General features: G+C 37.8%; 1 protein-coding gene across 6 annotated transcripts in view; it reads right to left on the reverse strand.

Moving 5' to 3' along the window:
• Positions 1–18,936, reverse strand: part of nfia (nuclear factor I/A) — a 179,907-nt gene that overhangs the window by 22,635 nt on the left and 138,336 nt on the right. For 2 of the 6 annotated variants that reach the window (XM_067415825.1, XM_067415828.1), the window contains exons 5-8: positions 17,417–17,534; positions 14,950–15,077; positions 12,929–12,979; positions 6,582–6,710 (exon numbers count right to left, since the gene is read on the reverse strand). In XM_067415825.1, the coding sequence (XP_067271926.1) occupies positions 6,582–6,710; positions 12,929–12,979; positions 14,950–15,077; positions 17,417–17,534 (426 nt within the window). The remainder of the gene's footprint in view (positions 1–6,581; positions 6,711–12,928; positions 12,980–14,949; positions 15,078–17,416; positions 17,535–18,936) is intronic. The other 4 variants (XM_067415829.1, XM_067415831.1, XM_067415826.1 and 1 more) reach the window with 3 other exon arrangements.

Here is an 18,936-nt window from a genome sequence, read left to right on the forward strand (position 1 = left end):
CTGAGGGGGGTCCAGCGGACACATACCTCCCAAAGCAAATATGGAAATGATAATGATGAGCTGAAAAGGAGGCAGACTCCAGCAGCTGGTTGAGCGCGGTTCCTCTGTTGCCATTGTGCCACCACCCGCGCGTAATAGAAAAGGCTCTGGATTAGTTCCACTTTGCAAATCGTGTTGGTTCACTGATCTTTTTTTTTCACTTTCCTCAACCTTTTTTCCTCGCCGCCCATTGCTGCCAACTTTCATTGAACGGTGGATTATCAAAATAATAACTAAGGTGATAATAAAAGGCTTTTTTATGCAATAGGCAACAGGTTCCCTCTTCACCCAGTTTGAATAACACTGAAAAGGAGGGCAAGTGTTGCGAAGTCGCACGGTCAATTGAAAGGGAGGACAGACTTAGGCGGTTTTAAATATTCTTTAATGGTTTTAGAAAAAGAAGTTTTCCGGCCACTCCGCCTAACCGCATAAACCGGGTTTTAAAGAGAGGGAGGCACTTTAAATCAATCATAGATTCATGGATTTAGCTTTTAAGAAGTACTCTTAAAGGGGCGACGAGCCTCGCTGCATATGCATACTAAATCGCGATCCATTTTGCGCCTCACGTCCACGTGGGCATAAAATATTCACATGACAGCGATACCACTTCCATGCGTGATTTAATACTAATAGCCTCACAAATTAAGTTGTGGTTAATACTTCAACATATTCAATGTAATTCATGCTGGAAACAGGCCCTATGGCCCAGTTCTGTGAACCGTTTGGCTTTATAACCAGCAAATAAAGAATATTAATAATAGAGAAAATGCCAAAACAGGTACATTTATACACACACCCTGACTTTTGCATAGAGGTCATTGGATACTGCACAAAACAAAGTGCTTTGGAAAACTACAAACCAGCCAACAGGTCATAAATTCAGCAATTTTGAGTTTATTTCCTTACTTTAACTCACAACCACGTAAAGACGGCAACATGTAGCCGCTTTGGGTTTGATTGGGTCCTTATCTATGACAAAACCCTTCACAGCCAGTGACAATACAGTCGTGATAACCTGATCCAGGCCACTCTCTGATAAAGGCTCGTTCACTGAGAAAACCAACCTGTGTGTAAGACACACTCAGAGATCCGGTTAAGTGTTTACATTAAACGCATGTAAATCAAGCGGCCGGACGAGGCGATACACACTGTGGGTTGCACTCGTAAAGTGACCGCACTCACATCCTTAGCGTATTTGTCAACAACTGTCCGATTTTAACAAGTTACAAATATAACTTTTACCCACACTGCCTCGAGCCCAGGTCACACTGACAGCTAAATTATTGCCTCCAAAAAAAAAAAAACTAAACTAAAACAAACAAAACATTTCCCAAACTTTTTTTCTTCTTCAGTGAAACAAAAACTTACAGGACAACTAGTGTAGTCAGATGCATGAACAAATGACTTATTTTAAGTGAATCAAAACACTAACATTACTTTCTACTATCAAATATTATGTAAAGTATTTTAAGTAAATAAACAATCTTTTTTTTTTTATAAAGATACAATAATCAAAACAACAAGACTTTGTGAAGCAACTGAAGACATTTTTTAATGCCATTTCTTGTTATGATTTTTGATGAAACTGATAAAATAACAGTTTTACACTAGGAATGCAATTCAAAGTTGTCTTCAGTTGATTTAAAGAACAGTTTTTGGTTGCGTTGTTTATAAAATATATAAATTGAACTGCTAATTTTGGGTCTTGTTGCTATTTTTTTTTAAAAATTACTACTGCTAATGTTTATTTGTTTTTCTTTCTGTTTTGTACATCTAACAATGCCTATCCTTGTACTTAATTGTCACTTATTTTACCCTATGTTTTACCTCAAGCTGCACTCTGATGACCTCCCTTAAGAAGCATTTGAATATTCTGAGCTGGAATGTGCGGGGTTTAAATGATATTGTTAAAAGATCTAAAGTCTTCGCGCATTTGAATAGTCTGCACGCAGATATATTATTTCTACAAGAGACTCATATTAAGCATTCCTGCGCTCACAGACTTAGATGTAGGTGGATAGGCCAAATGTACCACTCTACTTTCTCTTCAAAGGCCCGTGGAGTATCTATATTAATACGCAAAAATATTCCCTTTCAACATTTGTCCACTAAACAGGATATCAATGGTCGTTATCTTATGGTGACTGGCACTATTTTAGAGAAACATGTTACATTTGTGAACGTGTACGCTCCTAATTTTGATGACCCCCATTTTTTCCGATCTGTTTTTAATATCATACCTAATGTTGACTCCACTCATCTTATTATTGGAGGGGACTTTAATTGCATCCTGGACCCTTTTATGGATAGGCACTCCCCCAGCCCTCCCAAACCATCTAACTCGGCTACTGTTCTTAATAATCTCATTCATTCACTGAATATACTTGATATTTGGAGACTTCATCACCCTATTGACAAAGACTATTCTTTTTTCTCTAATGTTCATAACTCGTATACAAGGATTGACTATTTTTTAACTGATTCCAAATTAACCCCCAAGATCTTAGCCTCTAAATATCACAATATTTTAATATCTGATCACTCCCCGGTTTCTATTGCAGTAGACTTTGGAATGGAAACCCCCCCCTATTCTTGGCGTTTCAATCCCACTTTGTTAAATGAGGACCGTTTTAAAGAAACTTTTGCCACCCGTATTGCTGAATTTCTTACTCTGAATGATAAGGGGGACGTGTCTGATTCAACTTTATGGGAAGCTCTTAAAGCTGTCATTAGAGGCCAGATTATAGCTTTCCAAGCAGAACAGAAAAAACAGAGGGGCAAAAGGCTTTCAGAAATAGAGTCGGAGTTGTCAGTGCTTGAGCATCAGTTCAAACTCACATCGTCCAATTTAATTTTGTCGAGAATTATGAAGCTCAAATATGAATATAATACACTATTATCTGACCAAATTAGCTCCCTGTTATTAAAGATAAAACAGAAACAATTTGAGTTAGGTGACAAACCCAATCGCTTGTTAGCTCGTCAGCTGAGGGGCATACAAGCTAGTAGAGCCATAAAAACCATTAAGTTAAAATCCGGGGCCTTGACCAATAAACCAATAGAAATAAATAATGTATTCCGGGAATTCTATCAGGAATTGTATTCCTCTCAAAGTAGTGTAGACTCATTGGATATTACAAAATTCCTTTGTTCCCTCGGACTTCCTAAAATCAGTGAAGATGCGAGGGAAAACTTAAACTCAGATATTACGTTGGAAGAAGTTCTTACAGCTATTAGAAGTTTTCCCAATGGTAAGGCAGCTGGCCCAGATGGTTTCTCCATAGAATTTTATAAAGCTTTTTCTAATCAAATTGGCCCCTTAATATTAAGGATGTTTAAAAATTCTATTGAAAACAAGAAATTACCAGAAACACTTTACTCTGCAAATATTGCACTGATCCTAAAAAAAGATAAAGATAGTACGGACCCTTCCTCTTATAGACCCATTTCTCTTCTCGGTAATGATCTTAAAATATTTACTAAAATCTTGGCAAATAGGTTAAGTAAATGTATTAGCTCAATAATACATGAAGACCAAACAGGTTTTATCCCTGGTAGACTTTCTTTTCATAATGTACGTAGGCTCATGAATATTGTGTATCGGGGTAAAGGAAAACATGATAAAATAGCCATTCTAGCGCTGGATGCTTATAAAGCATTTGACAGTGTAGAATGGTCCTACATATTAAGCACCATTGAGGAATTTGGTCTGGGACAAAAATTTTCTTCGTGGGTTGAGATGTTGTACCTTTGCCCCTCTGCCTCTGTTCTTACAAATAATAACAGATCACTCCCTTTCCTCCTCCATCGTGGTACCCGCCAGGGCTGCCCATTGAGCCCTTTACTTTTCGCTATCGCGATGGAACCTTTAGCAATAAGTATAAGAAATCGTCCGCATATATCCCCTGTCATGATGGGGGGTGTAAAACACCAGATTTCGCTATATGCGGATGATGTTCTTCTTTTTCTTTCAGAGCCAGAGAGATCGCTGCCTTTCTTGTTTGACCTAATCAGGGAATTTGGTTCCCTCTCTGGATACACTGTTAACTGGCAGAAAAGTGAGTTCATGCCATTATACGACACTATGGATCCAGATTTTGTTAATAATCTCCCTTTTAGAACTGTAAGCAAATTAAAATATCTTGGTATCACTGTCCCAAGACATTTCAAAAATGTATATGAAACAAATCACAAGGTTATGATAGACAAACTGAAGAGTGATGTAGAGACCTGGCGAGTACTTCCTTTAACAATGATTGGTCGAGTCAACGCAATCAAAATGGTCACCTTACCCAGGTTTCTCTATTTGTTTCAAAATGTTCCAATCTCCCTAGCCCAGTCATTTTTTAAGACACTTGATTCAGTGATCATGCCATTTATTTGGGGGTATAAAGCCCATCGGATATCTAAAGCACATATCTGTAAATCGAAAGATGTAGGAGGTCTTGGCCTTCCCTGTTTTCAGCACTACTATTGGGCAGCCAACCTAAGGGCCTTAATGTACTGGCGTAGTGCATACCCCGAGGTATTGAATACCACCATTCCTGCATGGCTCGTTATTGAGCGGGATATTCAAAATTCCTCCCTTCCCGCTTTACTTTTTGCAGGAAATAAGCCTATTAGAACATTTAAGAAATGTAACCCCATTATTGTTAATTCTCTTAAGATTTGGTATCAGATTAGAAAGATCTTCAAACTTCCTCAAACGTGTTCTCTTACTCCTATAGCCTATAACCACGCATTTCCTCCCTCACAGACAGATACAACTTTTTTATCTTGGAAAGAAAAAGGAATTGTATCCATAAGTGATTTATACATTAACAATGTATTTGCTTCTTTCGCCCAGCTTAGACAAAAGTTTGGACTACCCCCTTCTCATTTTTTCAGGTATTTACAAGTACGAAGCTATGTTAAAAGTAATATACCTAACTTTGAATCCTATAAACCCCCTGAACATCTTTTTTATTGTATGACTTCTGAACTTAACATGAAGGGTCTTGTTTCTAAATTTGTTGAATGCCTAAATGACTCCAGAGTTCCTCCTACACAACATTTAAAGATGTCATGGGAAAAAGACTTGGGTATAGATATTTCAGAAGACTCCTGGGCAGAGGCCCTCCGCAGTATTAAGTCTTGCTCCATCAGTTCTAATTTTCAACTGATACAATATAAAGCTGTGCATAGATTGCACTACTCCCGTACAAAGTTACATTCTATATATCCCTCTGTCTCACCTTTGTGTATCAAATGCAAGTCCAATGAGGGGACATTAGCTCACTTATTCTGGTTCTGCCCAAAAATATGTAAATTCTGGTCTGAGGTCTTTTGTTTTTACTCAAAGTTACTTAAGAATGATTTTCCCCATGATCCCCTTGTTGCAATATTAGGCTGGGCCCCTTCTTTAGAGACCTTTAGCTTTAATCAAATCCAGACGATACAATATGGGATGACAATAGCAAAGAAGGCAATTCTGTTGATGTGGAACAAAGAATTTGTACCTAAATTTGAGATGTGGCTAGCAGAGTTTAGCAGTGTGCTACATATGGAAAAGATCAGATATGAAATTGCTGGTAAACCGAAGAAATTCTTACAGATTTGGAACCCCTTTATGGAATTTCTGGAAAGGGATGATTGAATTTGACATTTTGGATGCTCTAATGGGTGTGGTACTGCAGATTATATACTGTCTTGCAGGGTGCAACACCTAATTTTCCTCTAAAACTGGGCAATCATTGGTGTTGGCATTTTTATTGAAGTATTTGACTTTAATGTATGTGTAATTAGATGTTTATAATGTGTATCTGTACATATGTATGGATATTGTATGTTAATGTGGGTATGTGTACTTATACATGTATGTATAGGCATTTATCATGTTTTTTTTATTTATTTTTATTTTTTATTTTTTTTATTTTATTTTTTTTATCATCATTTATTTGTTCGAATTATTTGTTACTCATTTGCTGGCATGGGGTGGGGGGTTGTTCTGTAAAAATGTGAAAAGCTGTAAATAAAATATTTAAAAAAAAAAAAAATTACTACAATTGTAATGTAATATTTAGAAGGATCGCTTTATAATTTACAGCATTAGCTGATTAGCTGATGAACATCGGAACTGTAACATACCCAAATGACTCGGAATTGAATTCGAATCAAACTGAATTGGAACTGAATCAGAATCAAACCAGAATCAAACTGAACTGAAATGGAATCAGAATCAAATATAATGAAGAGCTTGTGAATTAAAACCTGAATGAAGTTAAACTGTCCACAAATTGGCTGCATCTTCAACTCTCATTGAAAATAAAAATGACGTCCAGTTGATTTGATACTACAAATCTCTGTCAGTGTGAACGCCCCTACAGACAGAGTCCGTTCAGAATCTGAGGCTCCTGCTCATTCAGTCCGATCTTACAAGGGGACACTGTGGGGTGTGAAGGAAACTGGGATTTGAAGGATTGTGGGGGTCCTGCTGGCTGGGATTAGGGGCTTGGGGAAGAAGAGTGGTGCAGTTTGAGGAGGGTGGGGTGTTGGGACCTCACCTCTGGGTCCTGTAATGACAGGTCGATGATGGTGTGTGAATGCCGTTCGGGGGGAAGCGGTCTGCGAAGGCACAGGGCTGCTGAAACCAGACTTCTCTGACTTCTTTAATGTGGTAGGCGATGGCATCCCTGGCAAGAATGATTGATAAGTGCAGTTTAATAACGCAAGGTCATGGAGATACAGGCTGGCGCAAGGAGAGAGAGTGGATAGGAGGGGTGGGGTGGTTTGTTTGGGTGAGTGGATGGGGGTCAAGACAGCAGGGGAGACTGAGAGGCCCAGCGGGGTGTGGCACAGGATACACTACATGGGGCCGAACGGTGAATCGGTTCCAGTACAACACAAGGTCACGTGAATATGTAGTGTCTTGATGTCTTGACTACAAAATGTCAAACTGACATGTGCACTAGACATGACCTTGTGACCTTTTTTATGATAAAAATATGAGAATTGAGCCCCTAAATGAACATGGTGATGGGGAAAAGATTATGATATAATTGCAATACGTGTTGTCTCACAAAACTTTTGTATTCTTTTATTAAACATGATTGTGATTTATTAAACAACAACTTGTTTCTGAGAAAATCTGTGTACTTACAAAACTTTTGCGTTCCCTAAGAAACTTTACGTTTGATCAAAATGTTGCGTTCCCCAAGAAACTTTGTTTACTCCAAAAACGTTTGCGTTCCCCAAGAAACTTTATGTTAGCTCATAAGACATTTGTGTTACCCAAGAAAATTTGTTGGCTCAATACTTTTGCGTTCCCCAAGAAACTTTACGTTTGCTCACAAGACTTTTGCGTTCCTCAAAAAACTGTGTTTGCTCACAATTTTTTTTGCATTCCCTAAGAAACTTTACGTTTGCTCACAAAATGTTTGCTTTCCCAAGAAACCTTACGTATGCTCATAGAACGCTTGGGTTCCCCAATTTTGAATTTGCTCACAACCCTTCCCCTTATGTTAGCCTAAGAAACACTGCATTTACTTGCAAAACCTTTGCATTCCCTTGAGAAAGTTTGAGCTTACTTGCAAAACTTTTGCGTTCACAGAGAAACTTTGCGAAAATTTCGCTCACAAATCTATTGCATTCATTCTAGAAACTATGAAATAAAAAACGATATTTCAATACTTTTGCAGGTAAATGCTTTTTCTTTGATTTTTGAATAGATTTTCCTCCTATCACCATGTGCCCTTAGGGGCTGCGTAGTTGACAGTAGCTTTAACCCATAATATTTCTTTAAAGGATTTTCTACCTCCATCTCCCAATTACTAAACAGTTGGTTCAAATTAGTGCCGATGAGGAATTTCTGATATACAATGAGTGTGAGGTTAGTTGTTAATGGTAAAAATTGCTACCGAAAAAATGGAAAAACAAAATGAAAAGGCCGTATTGAAAGTATCTTATGCATCTTACCCATGGGCTAGCGGGATGAAATGACGTAGCGATGAGTGAAACAGGATGTGGTAGAGAAAAAGAGAGAGAAAGCTGAACAGACTCGGCGGGAAAAGGAGTTAAGGATGCAAAGCACACAGCATTCACATTCACAGTCTGGCAGGCAGCCTTGCTTTGGTAGGGGTTAATGCGAGCAACAGTTCAGACGCACAGGCTAACATGAGCTAACTGAGAATGACTGAAGTCTGTTAGTGCATGCTCAGCCACGTTAGTTCAACTCCTCCCTCCGGCATTAACGCTCCCATATTGCCTCGCTTCACTCTACCTCTCGCTTCGGGGTAAAAATAGACAGACGTGAGGGAAACCCATGGCCGATTAGCCACTTGAGGCTAGGAATGCAAATTGATAAGAATGAACTGCAAATAGAAGGGGCAATTAGGAGGCACTGCCGGCCCATTTGTCACCCAGTCAAAGTGTTTAGTCCATTCTTCGGCACTGGGACAGGATATAAGCTCTGATCTTATTTCTCCATGAGAGCAGTCCACTCACCCCCCCCCCCCAGAGGAACAAGTTCATTCAGACGCTAGCAAATGACTTTAACTAGTGCAATTCAGTCATGTGTGGTTAAAGTTGAATGAATGGTTTTAGCCGGCAGCCTCCACTCTCCTTGCACTGTCCACGTGTTCTCGTTACATCACAGCCCTGGTGTACGGGACGCCCCCACAGCCCACCACTCTATACAGAGACCTGTTATGAGCCACTTACAGTTAAATTAGTCCATCAAGAGTGATTTTACATAAAGTATACTGTTTTTATGCAGTGTATTTGATTGTGCAAAGAGGCAGGCATTACATTTTTTTTTTACATGTTTTAAGACTTTTCTAGAATTGTGAAATTGCTAATTGTTATGGACAAATGTTTATTGAGTGGTTCAAAATGAAAATCTTCAGTGCTGAATTACTTGCTACTGCCCACTAGCATAATATATTACAAAAATAAAACGAAAAATTAACCCCCCCGCCCCCGAGAAACAAAACAAAAAACAAAACAGGGACATACGATCAAGACATTATTATTAAAACCAATTATTATTAATATCAATACTATGTTATTTTTTATTTAGCGTGTTCTATTATGCAATTTTATTATTATTATTACTATTAATAATAATAAATATGAAACATTTAAAATATTGCATCACAGAATATACCAAATATTTATAGTAATGTTAATATTTATTAATAACAATGCTTTGATTGCTTTCCCATAAAAATATTAAGTCATAAATTAAACAATAATAATAAATAGTAAAAATGAAAATATTGCAGCACTACAATAAAATAGAGTGCACTAAATAATAATAATATTAATAACTTATCGATAATAAACAAAGAGCTTAAGGTGTTCCACTGTTACCGCGATATGTCGTTGTTTTCTGCTTTTTGACTCGTTTTTAGATATGGGGAGGTAAACTGTGCAGATGCAAGTGTTTTGGTGCATTTCTGTGTGCATGTGTGTGATCAGAAGTCATAGTGGTTTCTCCAGCCCTTGCAGACTCCTTCCCCTTTCAGGCACAAAAAAGAGAGAGAACACAAGATGGAAAGAAAGAAACATCTCTTCTTAGCATCAATGATGCGTTAGCGATGGGCTTAAACCCCTTTCACTTCACTTTAGGTCATGGAAAGGTCATCTAAGAGGTCAGTGAAACCAGGAAGAGATGATCGCTACTTGAATACGAATATGGTAAAAGATTTTAAAGCCATCAAGCGCATTTAGCAAAGCTTACCAATATTTTCCAGTCTTCATTCATCAAACACACACAAAATTCCCCATTCAGCTGTTCTCATTTTCTCCTCACACTCACACGCTCATTGCAGAATGCTTCAGAAGATCAATTTCTATGAGCACGCTGACGGCGTTGGAAGAGTGGATTGGAAGTGGAGTGGAAACATACTGTATCATTGGGATGGATTTATCAAATGTATATAAAGTCCATTGTAACCAAAACACTACTCACCCGAGACCAACTAAATAATAACAGACAGAAAGGGGTAGAACAGGGGATGGAGCGAGGGGTAATAGGATGAGAATCACGCATACATACATACATGCACACACACGCTGTCACAGGCCACTGCAGAGGATCAGAAGAATATTAGCTATTGCTAATGCAATTTCTTAAGTACATCAACACACTGAGTAATCTATATTTTAGCTTATCCAAAGTCACTTTGATTTCCTGTCAATTATTTTGCGTGTTCAAGCGAATTGTTCAAGTTTAGCACAAAATCCGACTTCATTAGCAGTTAGCTTGTTGTGTGAGAATCCTATTTTGTTAGCATTGCTTGTAATGTCACTGGTATTATACTCAATTATACTATACTTTTCTGTAGGGCAGGGTTTTAAAAAAAAGGGATGTGTCTAATTCATGTGGTTTGAGGAAAGTTTGAGATGTTTACAGAATCATCTGCAGCTAGCTTGTCGGGCAAGAACTCTATTGACGCGAGATGACGTGCTGCTCGCCACCAGGTTTGGAAAAAAGGATGTCATGTCTGATTCATGTTTTCCCACAGAAGTTTGAGAATAGCTTTTAATTAGTGTTTTCAATTAAGCTGGTTAGTTGCTGGTCTGAGGTGGTCTACCAAATCGAGCCTGACAACATGGTCGACCAGGCCAAAACAAGGTCCATCAGTTACTGGACCAACTGATGATACGATTGGATCAGCTACACGGCAGGTAGGAAGCTGTGTGGTTCGATTGAGCTCTGGCAAGGTTCTTAAGGGGATATTTTGGTGCCTGTAGAGTGGGGAAGTCCAAAGAGAAAACAGAATGAAACCTGTGGGTTGGCGGACAGTTCTCTTTGATTGTGTGTGTACAAGTGTCTGTGCTTGCGGTGGACTGGGCTTGATGTCTCGGAGTGAGTAATGAACACTTGAAAAGGTTCTGTCAGTTGGAATCAAAGCCCAACTGTAGTCAGCACTTTCCCTTCCGAGGCGTTATTACACGCTGGTACCGGTCCTGGCCCGATTCTCCTCTTCCCCTCCCTTTCTCCCTTCCTCACGGCTGACAAATTGACAGAACCCAGACGGGCGAGGGAGGCAATTCTGTATCGAGTGCGTCTCTCTGCTGCTCTCCATCGCTCTCGTCCTGTAGCGCTCGCCGTCCCCTCCGGCACATCAATCAGTGCTGGCCTGACTGCAGTTGGCAGTGAATCTGCCCAAACAAGTCTCAAAACACAAGATTATATGATAATGTAATATAATTTTTTAATAACGTACAATTAAGGGTAAAAAGGGGTAAAAAAAAAAGATTATGTAATATAATTTTTACATTTATATATATATATATATATATATATATATATATATATATATATATATTTTTTATATTTACATTTTAAAATGTAATTTGTGAATATCTAATATCTAATAAATGTTAAATAAATATATAAATAATTAAATGTGTTCAAATAAACATTTTATATATATATATATATATATATATATATATATATATATATATATATATATATAAATAAAAATAATATGTATAGATATTAAATAATAATTATACAAACATACATATATATATATATATATATATATATATATATATAAATATAGACATATATAAAGTAGTAATTTAGTTAAATACACTTTTCATATTAATTACTTTCAGCAACAAAAGTGTATTTTTTTGAGAGGACTATGACTGCAGTACTCTATCTGTGCTGACACTCGGCTACGTGCGGCGAGCAGAAAGACGGGTAGACGTGACCCCGTGGTCCCTACACCGGCCTATCACCTGACACCCGCTACCTGAGCAATGACAAGCATGCTGCTGCCGCGGACATACTTTCGAAAGGCTGGCTAATTTTAAACACATAGCGAAGGTCTCCGCTATCAAATAAAGATAGGAGAGGCCCGCACACACGTATATAAACACAAACACACTACCGACACACTCGGGGTAAATTCATGGAAAGGAATACAAATCAAACAGATGGCAGGCATAACAAGAGCTAGAGATGTCACAGTCTTTTTGACGTTCAACACCACGGCTAAAAAATGGATGCAAGCGGCTGATTGGACGAGAAATGTGATCCTGTCACGGACGAGCGAGTGATCCGGAGGTCAAATCACACTCACTTTTTCTCTCACCCTCTTAGTTTACTCACACATTCCCTCTCACATTCGAGCAAACACACACTGGAACAGACTCTCACTTGCTTGGTGCCGAAGCAACTGTGAAAAGCACTTAATATTCAGACACAGCTCTAAATCAATTGCACCGCTCCATATTCCCCATTTGTATTGTCTTATTTCACATTTAAATATGTTAGGGATGCGTCAGAAATGTGGACTAGTCAACTAATCGTCCAATAGCAAAGTAGTCGGTTAGGAAGGTGGACTTGAGTGAGTTCATCTATATTTTTTCTTATACTTTTTAGCTTTAATATACAGTGTACCGGTAACTGATACAACTCCAAAATACACATATACTGTATACACATTTTACAGGACTCTGACTAGTTAAAAAAAAAACATACTTTTGCACATCCCTAACATAATTATCACAACTTCTTCCGACATTGTGTCCTCAAAAACACAAAGACACATCATTTTAACGCAAACATTTCCAGATGCACCATTTATGGATGTGGGTGACATCATGCACACATACAAATCATAGGGATATCATGGGGCAGGGGGTGCATGTCATTTCAGGGGGACAAAAACATTCTTCCGATTTTTTTCTGTTCCTTTTTTTGCGGTAAATGTGGCTGTGGGGGGAAAAGCTGGTGGGTGGGGGGACATCTGAGTAGAACAACACCAAAAAATAAGGTACGAAACAACAACGACGACGACAAAACTAGACGGCACAATGGACGAGCTCCTTTTTTGGGTGGGGAGGGAAGGTGAGGTGTGGAAGGGTGACAACATTGATGTAGTTTTACCTTGTCTTGAGATGAACGAACTAGCTAGCGAGCCACGCAGTTTATATCCAGCTTTGAAAGACAAGGAAGGAGGAGAAAGAAACAAGGAGGGACAAAAGAACAAAAAAGCCAGGGTGAATAAGAGGTGTAGAAGCAAATGTGCAATACCTTAGCAGTTCAACCATTCATGTCAGATATGATATGTCCAGAACCTGCCAGACAGCCACACACTCAGATTACACACACACACACACACACACAAACAGGGGACATTGACACTGACTTAGGGTTTCCTTCTCTGGATATTCCTGACTTCCTTCACTGTGTGACAGTTATTCTTCCACATGTAGCGGTCTGTAAACAAAATACGTCTACACGGCAACTAAACCCATAGTTATCATAGTTATTAATGTTGTGCATTGCTTTTTGAATGTGCTGAAACTGATTATATTATGATATATAATATTATAGCTGATTTATTATAAGTATATATATATATATATATATATATATATATATATATATATACACACTCATATAAATCTAAAATATTTTAAAATAGTTAATATATGAAATCAGTAGAAAAGTGAAATATATGTAATATGTATACTTAAAGTATATAAATATATTATTAATCTAAAATATTAGTAGTATAAAATCTAATAATATTAATTTAAGATTCTTTTCTATTAATATCATATTTTATATAATTTATTATATTTTTTATTTTATTTTGAATATAGTTATTAAATACAAAAATACTCTATACTATTTACAATTAAAATGATTTTTTAAAAATATTTTTATAGATTATATCCCTACACAATTTTTTTTGTTGGTTTAACTTAAAAAAGTGAGTAACCTGGTTGCCTTAAAATTTTGAAATAAAAATTTTGAGTTAAAACAATGAAGGACATTGGTTTGATAACACATCTGAACCACATGAAAAATGTGATAAAATCATGAAAATAGCACCATGTTTCACTGTGTCATAACAAATAAAACACACACAATCACCCAATATGCTAACAAAATCTTTTAATAATATTTTAATAACGGTTGTCGATTCTCAAAAATGGTCTTGTATTACCTGAAATGTTTCATTTCAATGAACTAAAAATTAAGACAACCAGATTTACTCTAAAAATCGGTGCGGAAAGTGTGAATCAGTGTGACTATATTACCTTTTGAATTGTAAATCATTACTTTCGTGTTCGACTCGAGAACTGCTATTAAATGCCTGTTGGAACTTTGCAAAAGTACCAAAGGAATCAGTAAATGAATCATTAATGAACTAAGTGGAATTGGAATCATTCAGTTCGTTGAATGATTCTCTTAATAACGATGATCCCCTCTCATACCCGGCTTTAGCTCTGTCCTGACCTGGCTGTAATATGTGATGCATGTTTTCGCTCTATCTTTGTCCACTCTGCGGTGTCTGTTTCTAATATGGAGGGAGAGCGAGACTTGATTGAAGACCCTTTGGAGCAGGACAGATTTACAGTCCTCTGCTCTGTGGCAATGCGACGGGTTTCATAGGACACACGCGGTCCAGGATGAATCAGCACTCGACATTCAATCCCACACACATACGCTGTCTTCTGAGACCCTTCATACATTGTTAGCATTATTAGTAGACACATGGGTATGAAGTTAAATGAGTCTTTATCTACAAGCCATCTATTGTTAACTTCTGAGATGGACTGAGGGAGGCAGGCGGTGTAAATCATTAAAAAAAGAAAAACAAATGAGGTGCCATTTGAGTTTGAGGGTGCCATCTCCGAAATGTCATACCCAGAGAGACGGATCAGAGATGCTGAAACCCCTCCCGAAAAGAAGAAGAAGAAGAAACAGAAATAATCCCCACACAGCTGTTGCCGTCCCACAACCAGCACACACCACAGGATGCACAAACACACACACACACACACACACACACACACACATACAGCAGATCCGATCGCTCGCTTTCCACCCGCAACCCCACAGTGTGAGAGTGTGAATATGTGTGTGTGAGGCTGGCTTTCAGGGTGGACGGTTACCTGGCTCCACTTCATGCCAGCTGCTGGCTTGGCTGCCGCTGCCAGGCGAGCGTCCCTGACCTGGGTAGTAGGACTCCTCTCCCGGGCTGTCCACCTCATCCTCCATGCATTTGATACGCTTTGCAGAACTGTGTGACAAAAAAAAAGACATAAAAGAGAGTGGATAAATAAAATCAAATGCATTTCACACATTGATATAGGCAACATTAACCTGCATTCAGAAAGCATAGAATGCCTTAATGTGATTATTTTAGGGGCAAGGCTTGATTTTACCCATTAGGATGTGATTGGATAATGAAAAGTGATATTATTAATTAATATATGTTTTTTCCTCTCCCACTCTATGCCGTAAATAATACATATTTTATTCAAAAGATTAACATGTTAAAATAGTTTTTAATAAATTCATTAAATTATGAAAAATAAATAAAGCAATTATTGACCAATTAAACATTTTTTAGAATGTACGCAATTTATTATTTGTTGACACTTCATGATATTTATTGTAATATTTCATTAAATGTTTGTTGACATATCCACTGCCTATCAGACGTTTGTGATCTGTAATTTAAAAAAAAACTTTTTTTTTTTTTTTTAAAGTTTCTTATGCTCGCCAAGGATGCATTGATTTTATATATATTTTTAAACTGTAACTTTTCAGCATCATTACTCCAGTCTTCAGTACCACATGATTCTTCAGAAATCATTCTAATATGATGAAGAAACATTTATTATTATTATCAATGTTGAAAATTAAAAAAAAAAAAAAAAAAAATCAGGATTCTTTGATGAATAGCAAGTTCAAAAGAAGAGCATTTATTTTAAACGGTATCTTTTGTAACATTATACATGTTTTTACTGTCACTTTTGATTGATTTAATGCATCCTTGCTGATTAAAGGTATTAATTTCTTGAAGTTCTTAAAAAAAAAATATATATAAGAAATAAAAGAATATATATATTCTTACTGACCCAAAACTTTTGAAAGGAAATGTATATCTATTAATTTATATTAATTTTACACATTAATAAATATAGTTATTAATTTTGCACACTTAGCCTTCAATATAAATGTAAATCATGAAATGTCAAATAAATAAATAAATACATTCTTTAATTGGATTTGATTTAAATATTATATATAATGAATATGATATTTGAAATAAAATATATAAAATAAAATATATTAATATATCAAATGTATTAAACTATTATATATATATATATATATATATATATATATATATATATATATATATATATATATATATATATATATATATATATATATATATATATATATATATATATCAGTTTATGATATATATATCATACTATATATATATTATAATATGTTCACAGCATAAAGGTTATTTAAGGCAAAGAAAATTATTTCAATAAAATATATATTTTTTGGAATAGATATAATTAGTGTATACTATATTTACTCGGGCCAAAAAAAAATGGACAGCAAATACCTATGTGCAATCTTAAACACACACACATTTAAGAAATGAGGAATCACTGGAGGCTGGTGGTCATGTGTGTGTTATCTGCTGTGAGCTGAGCTCTGACATTTATTTGTTAATGTAAGGCCTACTGGTGTTTTTCACTCATAATCGCTTAATTAGTTTCTAGCATGCAGCCACACACAGGGTCCTTATTCCAGATGTTTGCTTTGGCAGGCCTGGCTGAAGAGGCCACTGAAGCATGTGGGCAGACGCACACATGTACACACACACACACAGATGCATGTGAGCGTGCACACATGGGCTCAAAAGCCTGCGAGTTTGTGCTCTAAACTACATTTTTGTGCATCAAAGGCACTTATGATGCCCAAAAACACTTACCGACGAGTGCATTCTCATATTCAACAAATGTACTTCATGGAAAGGGCTAAAATGAACATACACATGATTTTTGTATTTCAAATGTGCATGTTAGATATTAGCACACATTTTTATGCACGTTTGCGTTTGTGTTGATTTTAGGTATGCTGCGTTATGTAAAAGTGACAGCAAAATTTGCCCCATCAATGAAATCACAGTGACCATTTATACGCTGCATTTCAGCTGTGCACACACACACACACACGTGTCCAAACATACACACATCTGTCTACACATATCGTGTGCGGTTTTGCCACGTAGTGTGGATTCACATTGGAGACCAGTGTCTCTGTCTGTGTGTGTGTGTGTGTGTGTGTGTGTGTGTGTGTGTGTGTGTGTGTGTGTGTGTGTGTGTGTGTGTGTGTGTGTGTGTGTGTGTGTGTGTGTCTGGCCTGTAGGCTGAGCGGGTGGCGGAGGGAGAAGGTTCCAGGTGGACACACATATGCTGGAAGCTTGTGTAGCTCAGACTCCTGCAGCCTCTTCGAACACTCAGCCAACACATCAATCTCTGCCTCGGCTGATTAATTAAGACTCAGAGTGAAGGAGAGAGAGTGTGTGCGTGTCTTTTGAGTGCGTACCTGCTAGAAGAAGTGCTGGGTAGGGGGCGCCTCATGGCCCCGGGGCTCATACTGTAGTAGGAAGAGCTGTCCAAGTCTGCCAACGAGAAGTTGGGCCCCGTCCCTGCTGCAATGGGCGCTGCCATACAGGAAAAAGAGAACAAAAGTCAACAAATGTGAACAATTAAATCTGAAGAATCAGATTTTGATGCATTTCATCTTCATTTACAACAACGCTATCATAAACTTTGTTGATTTAGCTCACGCCAAATACATTTTTAATGTTAGTACAGCTAAAAAAACCTCAAAGACAGATAGACTAATAGAGATAGATAGATAGATAGATAGATAGATAGATAGATAGATAGATAGATAGATAGATAGATAGATAGATAGATAGATAGATAGATAGATAGATAGATAGATAGATAGATAGATAGATAGATAGATAGATAGATAGATAGATAGATAGATAGATAGATAGATAGATAGATAGATAGATAGATAGATAGATAGAGATAAACTCATATTACTTAAGACTTGTACTGGTTACAAAAGTTTCCTCCCAGAGCAACTAGCCACAATCTGCAAATCCCCTGTGCCCCTTTCTGTAGGTCATCAGTGAGCAGCGCTTTATCAAACGCCTTTGTCATACAGTACATAAAGCCGTGATGCCTCTTTATATTCATGGTGACTGAGACCACTATTTTTTGATGAGGACAGCACGAATGTGTAAGAGAGCGGCCCTGGTCCTGCATACCTAATAGGCCGGGCCCAGGCATAGAGAGAGAGATGTATGTGTGTGTGTGTGTGTGTGTGTGTGTGTGTATGGGGGGGGGTTAGTCGGGCAGACGACAGCGTGGAAGACTGTGATAGACACGGTAATGGGCTGCCTAATTAACATTGGAAGAGGACACAGCTAAAGGGGCAAGTTGGACCGAGGGAGGGAGAGAGAGCCGTTGCACTAGCCAACAAGCTAAAAGTTGGATACGTAGGAAGTGAGAAAGGAAGTGCTATAATTTCTGAGTCATCTCTTTATGTTAACTTTTTTTTGGAGGGGGGTGGGGTGGGGTTGGTGGTGGGGGGGTCCTTCACTCTAATAGAAGTGGTGGCACGGATTATTTATGACGAGCAGTAAAGCCGGCTGCATTTGCATGGCTAATAGTAGGATGTGAAGTAATTTGTGTGAGATCTAACCTGGGCACTGGGCTGCAGTAACTCAGCCGGCCCTCAACGCACGCACACACACACACAAAAGCGCCCTCGCGCCAAGAGCGGCCGGCCCTGCTGCTGCAGTTTGGGTAGAAAAATGACCACACTGCAGTCTGTCTGACTGGAATGGAAATCAATCATAAAGGTAATCCGCAGTCTCTACCTCTTAAAGGCTTTATCAAGTGCTTTCGCTTGGAGGATTCCAAATGAAGCCTGTGGCTATCAGGCCGGCATTGATCTCTCTCTCTTCCCTCTCGTCTCTCCCTGCCCTTCTGTTCTCTCTCTCTCTGATCTTTACTGCTTTACCTTTCAAGTTGCTGGGCGCAAAG

This window comes from Pseudorasbora parva, chromosome 14, assembly GCF_024679245.1.
Source record: "Pseudorasbora parva isolate DD20220531a chromosome 14, ASM2467924v1, whole genome shotgun sequence".
NCBI classification, from domain to species: Eukaryota; Metazoa; Chordata; class Actinopteri; order Cypriniformes; family Gobionidae; genus Pseudorasbora; species Pseudorasbora parva.